Here is a 9,115-nt window from a genome sequence, read left to right as displayed (position 1 = left end):
ACTTTACATTTTATTTAACATAATTATATTCTCTATAAGGATTCTTATTTTAGTAACAACAATATATTTATGTATAATGTTAAACTTTTTCTTCTTTTAAAATATATTTATTTTACTTGAACAGTATTTTTTTGAATCGCAGAAATTATTTACCCATAAGTCTAAAAATGAGTTTTATATTGCAAGTAAGGAACTGCCAGACTCATCACTAAAATATGTTTTAAGTTATACATAAAATAATCACGAATAAATTTCATGATGCTAAAATATTTTACTAACATGTTATTAATTAACAATTTCCAAAAAAACTCAAAATACAAGAATTTTTTCGTGTGAAGATAACAAATGTTCAGCACTTCAATTACTACACCTATCTTTAACGAATAATTTTATGTACAATTTTTATACAAAACCATATTACTGTATTGGATTTTTATATTTAATTTTACAATGTCGTTTTGTTATTTCTAAATGAAAATCGACATAGCAATTTTTTTTTTAATCTTTGGGTTGTGACATTATGGACATGTCTGTTGGTATTTCATTAGCGGCTAAAAAATTCGCAATCACAAGTATGGAAATTGTACTTTAATCGTAGATATACTGATTAATATTACACATCGATTTCACTGAGAATTTACACACAGTAAATATTCTCCAATTTTTTATTTGTTTTAAATAAAATATATTTACCATTATGGAGAAATAAACATTGTAGTGGCACAATATACACACACTTTATTCGTATAGTAAATAATTGCACTTAGGTAACAAAAGTTGCAGAGTATTTTTGCATGTTCTGTACCACCGGTTACAAACTTAAAAGGAAACATTCCTGATTCGTTGACAACTCTATTCCTCAAAGTGTTTCTTCTTTATTCTTATGTAGATTCAAACGGGAAGAACGCGAGAATGTATCATATCCATGCACTGTATTTTTTTTTGTTAATGGAACAGAAATATTCGTGTAAATTTACAGATATTTGTAAATTTGTACACTTACATGAAAACAACTGTATCAATACAGAATAGTATTCGCAGTACTACTGGGTTCAGATTCTTACCCGGGAATTTATGCTGTGAGTTGTACCAATACCTCAAATAGTTAAAGTTATTTGTAAACCTTTTTTCTTGAATAGCTTTCCAGTATTAACTGCGCACATTAATAACCATAATAAAACAAAATAAAGTCAAACTGTTGAGTACTCTATTATTTTTTCCATTGTTTAAAAAAATTGAATTGAATTATATAATTAAGTGCCGTTTTTTGTAAGAACTACTCAGTATTATCTCGAAAACGTATTTTATATAGGCAAACATAAACATAGCCATGTGTTATGAAAACTTATAATAAATTTCTTGTAGTATTACAAACCATTTTGGCAACTAGTTTCCAAAGGAATCTTTGGTAAAGGTACAGAAAAAAATATTTTTTTGTGAGATTGAAATTTGTTGAAATGATCCCCGCGCATAGGACCCGATCTGAAAACCCCGCTCCGGCCATCCCGACAAAACGATCTCCTCGGTTTCCCGTCACCAATTGTAGCAGTCGCGGATATGGCGTTCCTCGCGAAGAGGCCCATCTAGTCAGGGGTGTATCTGTGTCAGTGAGGCGGGATGATGATTGCGACGCTCGCTGGTGCTTCTAGCGCCGTGTCTGGCATAGGACTGGCGCGCAGTCATCTCGTCGTGCATAGCACAACTACGAGATTTTAACTGTAACCATGACATTAAATGGCAGAGATATCAAGATATGTGCAAAATGCAAGTCTTTTGAGTCCTTTGAAGAATCTTTACCAGGTTCTCTATGACGAAAATGTATTCTGAAAACACGAGATCTATTCATTTTTACTCTTCTTAAAAAACAATTTAAACACGAAATACGGAAACAGAACAATTCATTTGCCCTCAGTGGTGAATTCTTTCGCATAAATTCACCACTCATACATCTTGAGAAGTTTTCACAAGGCGTGGTTGTTTCTGAAGCTCTGCACACCGCATGCGTGCAGGGCGGGACCCTTAAGGCTTGTGGGTCGACGGACGACAAGCCTCAGGGCGGCGGGCGCACGCTGCGTGGAAACAGCACGAGGTCGCATTTCAGCGGTTCAAGAGTACGTTAGGTCCAACACCGAGCGACTCGAGGTATGCCAAGCTACCTAGTGAGCCAGCGATTCATCCAACCATGCCTCTGTCAGGAGGCGTTATCCTCCGGGTTAGGGTGGGACCTAGGGGCGTCTCTGGCCGGAGCCACGCTGGGGATTATCCATGCAAGGAAGGGTCGCATGCATCGTGCGCTTTGTTCGGGGATTCCCCAGCCACGGCAGCGATTAAAGCCATGACTAACTCTCCTATTTTAAAAACCCAGATTAAAACTATGTTAAGTTGGGCCCAGGTAAACCCCTAGGCTCAGACATGTGGGTTGGAAGAGAATACGGGAGACAGGATGGTCTGGATGAAGAGTTGAACAGAGTTTGGGAGCTTTTACATTCCAATCCAGAGCTGGTTTTTGTGACCAAGCACCCTGGTGGCGAGTGGCTACACTGACCACTCACGCCGCTGCCACGGGGTTCTCGGCGGGCCACCGGCGCCCCGCTCAGAAGGCGGCGCCTCGGGCGGGCTCGTGACGTCAGCCCCCCCCCCTCCCCGCGGCACGCTGTATAAGAGCGGCGCGCGGCCGCGGCCGACCAGTCGCGCGCGATGTGCATGGACGACGAGAAGCCTGCTCGACCCCGCGACAGCCCGCGAGCCCCGGACCGCCGCGCGTGAAGGCTCGGGGATGACCAGCGACCGGCCCTGGGACGACCCCTGCCACCATGTCCGTCGCCGCCGCCGCCGTCATAGTCTTCGGTGAGTCCCCTTGCTCGGACACTCGTGCGCAAGTGAGCTGGACACCGATCAAATACTATCTTAGGGCAGTTTTTCACCCCGCTAAACATTTTGCGGTAAGACTAAATAACTTTGTACCCTTTTTGGTTGTATAATTTATATATATATATATATAGGTATATATATATATATATATATATATATATATATACTGATAAGAAATTTTGTGGACATTACAATTTTTTTGTCATCACGAACTAATGGCCAGGGCTAACACAAAATCTTCACGGCAGCCGCAGATGTGTTTATTTGTTTCCCCCTCCTTCAGTGTTTTTTTTTTCTATAATTAAAAAATTAATAAAAATAACATGCGATGTCAATAGCCAGAATATTATGTCTGCAACTTCCGAAAGAACGGCACGACTATATTCAGCGAGTTTCGTAGCTGCGAGGGATACACAGGCGAGTAGTTGGTAACTCAGCCCAGTGAAATAGATCGTATGGTCGCGATAAAACAGCGGAAGTGTGACGAGGTGTTATTAACTTCTTGTTTCTATCACGACCTCGTCCTTCGCGGAACTCAGTGAAAAAAGGGGGAGGGCATTTCGCGTATATTCTGGCAGGAACAAACAGACCAGCGCCGGAGAGTGAATCCAGGAGGGTCGCGCATGCACCACGGCCGATAAGCCGCAGGATACCCGCCATGACATGTAACAATCACTACAAATATTCCCCATCATATTTTACCTTGGTTTTGTTTATAAATATTACTGAAGCTGTTTATTTAGATAAATTGTGTGTGTTTCAGAAACGCAATCAAAGTATTTTTAAGGTGAATTAGTAGGAGTTTAACCATATTAACCACATGTAAGCTATTTCAATTCCTAAGGGTGATATTCGCCCTTGAAAATCGGTTTGAGCTATGGTATTTTTGCAAATCATTAAGACCTTCTTGAAATTAAACTGAAATTCGTGCGTCAGTGTCTTAATCCAATGACTTCTTCATCCTATTAACAAACTCTGCCATTAATCAAAATAATAGAAGGCGGCATCACCTTTTTGAATAAAATCATTTGTATTTTTGTATGGTATGGATATTTGACACTTTTTAGTCGCGAACAATGACCTAATGGAAAAAAAATTCTGGTCCTATTGTTGCAACTGCCTAGGGCGCGCTGTCCCCACGTTCAGTGCGTGATGCGACGCCTAGGACGTAAGCAACACTTCTTGCACGCAGAGGTATGCGTACGGTATCCACAGCAGGGAAACCGCACACCGACTGATTGTCGCCAGAAACAGACAACACGGAAACTGCGCATTTCTCGTATACCGTCCGTGTTATGTGAATTGTTCACGATAAGGTTATACTTTTTTTTTTTTTTTACTGGTGCTGCAATGAACTTTCGTGCCTTGACAGCTGGATGTAGTGACGTAACCAAGTAAATGAACAGAAATTAATTTAGCAAAATACTAGTTAATCGTGTGACAATAATAATTTTATAAAATTATATATATGCAACCACCAAAGCATGAATGTTAATTGCAGCCCCCATCTAAACAGTCTCACCTTAGCGTGAACACAGTGTAGAGAGTTCCCAGGCTGATGTTGCGTACAACACGTGTCATGCTTTGTATCATGGCAGCTAAAACATTTGCATACGTTTCACGTTGAAACGACGTGTTTTAGGCAGCTGCAATAAGGTAGTTTTAATTCATTTGTTCATCTTTCTCAATTATACATCAAAAAAATCGGTAACAGTGGAAAGCGCAAATGTTGTGTTTAAATGGAAGACATTCACTTCCAACATTTGTTATTAAGGAAATGAGATACTATCAAAAGTGTTCCTTTAGTGGAGACGTCTATAACATAGAACACTGTCCAATAAATTATTGTTAAATTTTCAATGGTTTTAGATTCTATACAGAAATGCAATTTATAAACCAGATTTTTCAACGGTGAATTCCAACCTTTCAACTGAGCTGGACTGTGACCCCTTCTGAAACCTTGAAGTGGTGGCAAACGGGGGCAAATAAAGTGCTGTGTAATCAATTTTTAGATAATAAAACTTTTGGAAATTTAGTTGTTGCGCCCCTGTCACTTAACACATATACATCCCTGCCTAGGCGATCCCTGCGCGGTATCTGGCTCCGGACTAGAGTAAAGTCTTCTCGTTGTGCATAGGACAACTATGAAATTTGTGACCGTAACATTATATGGCGAAGAAATTAAGATAAAGGTGTAATGCTTTTAAGAATCTGAATCATCCATTTCATGGCTAAAAATACAGTTTAAAAATGAAATACGGAAACCGAATTACCCATCCCATTCGTATATGTTTTTTAGTAAACAGACCCCACTCAGATTTCTAAAGCAGTTATCAAATCGCGTTGTTTTTCCTGAAGCTCTGCGCACCGTATGTGGACCAGGTAAGAGGGGCCCCCAAGATTCTAATTTGGATCCTGATTGGACGTGATAGCAAACACGTAACACTCATGTAACGAGGGTCGAGGGTTTTATCATAAACCTCAACATGGCTAACATTTTTGAGCTTTAATCTGCAGCAAACAGTTCGGAACACACTTTAATACTCGATGTACCGTCACCTTCAGTCTTCGTGTTTGAAGAACTGTCACACTCTCTACTCTGTTCGCAGTTATTTTTAAGTCACTGTGAATATTCAGTTTTTGGAAGATCACTTACAAAAAAAATTTCAGCGGAAGCATTATATTGACGTGAGTGCGTATATGTGCGGGAAAAATAATAGACAAACGTCTAAAGCAGACTAGAAAATAAAACTTTTTTTTTCTAAATTCATGCGGAATTTCATATTCTCTCGGGGACAAAGCAGGTTAATTAAAACATACGTGCCAGTTAAAAACCACCAAGTTTTCAGCCTACGTTATAAATCCATACATGAACATTATTTTCACAATATAGATAGACTTAGTAATAATATCTCAACTTAATATTTTTGTATGCCTAAATGTTTATTTGTTTCAGCAGCACTTAAAAACCAAACGATGTATTTTGATGAAAATGATCACGATAATATTTATGTTAAGAAGTTACATCAAGGTCACTTATATCCCGATAAAATAAAAACCTTTGTGTTTGCACGATTCACTCTAAAACTGTTCAACGGTATTTTTTTTAAATCCTAAGTGAATTAAATTGCTCGCTCAGCTAGTGTTCAACTTGTAACTGTTCGGATGACGATCCTATAGCTAATCTATCTCCTGCCACGCACATTCCAAAATATCAACTTCGGTGAGAGCAACTGCATCCATGATCCTTGGTAAAAATTTAAGTAAACACATTTTTTTTAGGAAGTATTTTCGAAAAATGAGTATTTTGACGTGTAATTATGCTAACACTTTTGTCACGGAAAATTCTGGTGTATTTATTTTATTTGTTTAGCGCGATTATATCTTTCATTAGAATTTGCAGAATGGCAAAATTTCCAAATACTTGAAGGACTGTCTAATAAAAAAAGGTCTACTTTTCAAAATTATTTTAGAAAATATATCGTTAAAATATGAAACTGCTAGTCCTGATATTCCACCAGATAAAATTAGTTGCCCACCTACTAAACGATGTTTAATTTAATTTCTTTGGGTTCATGAATATGTATGTCTTAGCGTTCAGACTCGCTTAAAAATCGGTAAAATAAATTATGATGCACCCGGAACTGGCATACTTCCAGAACGCTGAGCGTCCAGGAAATTACGCGGCAACAAACATAAGGAGGCAGCGAGCATTAGGAATGGTTGATGGTTCAAAGGTTCCACGGAACGTTTTTCACTTATCTCTTAGCGGTGAAGACGACCACCGAACACGAGGCCGCAGGATGGCGCAGCGCTAAGGCACTGGACTCTCCCTCCAGAGGACCAGGGTTCGAATACCGGTCCAGCCATCTTGGCTTCGATCTCCCGAGATCACCACAAGCAACCTGCTGTTCCCTTCCCTAACATTCATGGATTGTATCGAAGAGTGTTTCCGTCACCTTGCTGTCAACGAGAATTAAGGTCCCAACACGAAGAGCAACAAACTCCGATGGAGCAAAATGCTGCGAAGAGAGTGTTTAGCGCCGCCGCTGCCCTGTGTTGTGGATGCTGCCGGCGACCTTGCGGGCGGACCCGGTTCCAGCGGTCACGACTGAGGTCTCCCCTCCCCCTCCGGCTGCACAGCAAGGCGGGTGACTGGAGAACTGGAGCACGTTGCGTCAGCGCGCCGCCATCAGCCCGCAGCGCGCTGGTTCCGGCACTCCGCGGGGACTGGGGGTAGCCGCGAGGTCAACCCCCACCCGTCGCTTTCTCCCCGAGACTTCCCGACCCCTCGCACTCGCGTGTAGTTCTGATCAAGTCCGAGCGCGGCGGTAGCCCCTCCCGAGCACGATTTCATTTTTTCTTTTCTTTCTGGCTACTTAAATACTTCAATTCACCAAATGTTTTATTAAACTATTAAGGTTCAATATTTGAGACCAGGAATCTGTAAATATCCCAAGACTTATATGATGTCATATCCTGCCTCCTTTCTTTGTACGATAGCCCCTCCCTTCAAGTTATCTGGATCCGCCCCTGATCAAGTAAACCCGTATCTCAGTGGCAACCGTTGTTATGACGTCGGATTGTATTATAGATTTTTCCGTCGTTTGAATGTGGATATGTTTCTGGCATGCGCGTTTCCTTATTTTCTGAAAACGATTGACTAATCGGTTAAAACCAATCAAATGTTTCCTTTATAACATTAAGCACCCAACGGTGTGCAGAACTCCGGGTGTCAACATGCCTTTTACAAACCGCATATCATGTATTAAAGAAGCGTGATTACGAATAGCATTTAAGAACAACTGCACTTACAATATACAAGTTTCTTGTCGTGGTTTCGTCTTTGACAAGTGTTTCTTTTACAGCTGAAAACGCTCAAAACGAGTACGATAAATTCTAAAAACAGAATTGTAAGTGGTAAAGGTGCGTGCAAGGCCACTTAATATTTAATATTCCACCAAGAGCTGACGGGGTCAACCACTTAAAGTCGCCACAGAGGTGCGTCGTCGACGAGAAGACTCCGCGACAGTTCTGTGCGTGGTGCGTAGAGGTGAGGAGCATGCGGGAGCTTCACACTGTAACAAACAAGCGACGGAAAACCTCCAGAGTCTCTTGCAGTTGTCTGACTCTATGCTTTATTCATTGTTCCCCCTCCACCTGTCCACCCCAGATAGCATTGCATTTGTCGTTACTCTCTGGTGACATCTTCGCCTCGACGTACCTACCCTCCGACTGCGAGTTAAGTTTCACTTCAGAAAGCAGACGCACGTGCAGTTGGTGGCAGTCAGCAGGGCAGGTTCGTGTGGTGAGTGTAACTGGCAGAAGTGCTGCGGTGCTGACGGCGTAGTCGTCGTTGTCGTCGTCCAAGAGGCCGTCTGGTTGGTCAAGTGGCGTGGGCAATGCGCTGGAGAAGGTGTGTCAGCAGCGTCTTGGAGGGCGGGCGTCTTTGCCGCGAGGAGGGGGGGGGGGGGGGGTGGGTCAAGGCCTGCTGTCGACAACTCTCTGGCACCCGGATGTGAAGATGAAACTCTTCTTTACTCTCTCTCTCTCTCTCTCTCTCTCTCTCTCGGCAGAAACTAGCTGCGCGCGCAGTGGACAGTAGCTACCTACCACCAAGTTGTTTCGAACATCAGACAACGGGAATCCGCGATTGATTGTCTTGTGTGTACGGAATGACACATCTAGATTGAGATCGAGTTTAATGTTGTCATTGTGAAGCGATGATGTATCTCGATGTGTTCGCTATTGGCTGTTCGCTTTGAAGTAAGTGATATCGGGCTTGCTTAAAGGTTCCTCGGTGTTGACGTTTGTAAATACATGGACAATATACACGTATTTATGTTTCACTCATATATTCAAGTCGTCTACACAGAAGACCTGAAGGAAAAATCACTTATGTTGCTGCCCGAACAACAGGCCTATACGTCCAAACTGTTGATGTGTTAAGCTTTTAATCGTTATTCCTTTAAGGCCCCCGCCTGCCCGGGCACACATACGGTGTGCAGAGCTTCAGAAGAAACAACGTGATTTGAAAAATTGCTCAGGATATCCGAGTGATACCTGTTTACGAAAAGCATTTAAGAATGCTCTGAGAGTGAATGGGTGGTTTGATCCCGTACTTTGCTTTTAAACTATATTATTTGAAGAGTGAAAATGGCTCAGATACATGCCTTTTCAGAATACTTTTTAGCCATAAAACGGCCGTAGGAGTAGATAATCTGCGAGGAGTCTATGAAGAATC

General features: G+C 41.6%; 1 protein-coding gene across 1 annotated transcript in view; it reads left to right on the top strand.

Moving 5' to 3' along the window:
- The first annotated feature begins 2,704 nt into the window (after positions 1–2,704).
- Positions 2,705–9,115, top strand: part of LOC134542145 (uncharacterized) — a 26,476-nt gene continuing 20,065 nt past the window's right edge. The window contains exon 1 of the mRNA XM_063386162.1: positions 2,705–2,847. Coding sequence (XP_063242232.1) covers positions 2,814–2,847 — 34 coding nt within the window. The 5' untranslated portion in view covers positions 2,705–2,813. The remainder of the gene's footprint in view (positions 2,848–9,115) is intronic.

Source organism: Bacillus rossius, chromosome 1 (assembly GCF_032445375.1).
Source record: "Bacillus rossius redtenbacheri isolate Brsri chromosome 1, Brsri_v3, whole genome shotgun sequence".
Lineage (NCBI taxonomy): Eukaryota > Metazoa > Arthropoda > Insecta > Phasmatodea > Bacillidae > Bacillus > Bacillus rossius.
This window is presented reverse-complemented; position numbering and strand designations above follow the sequence as displayed.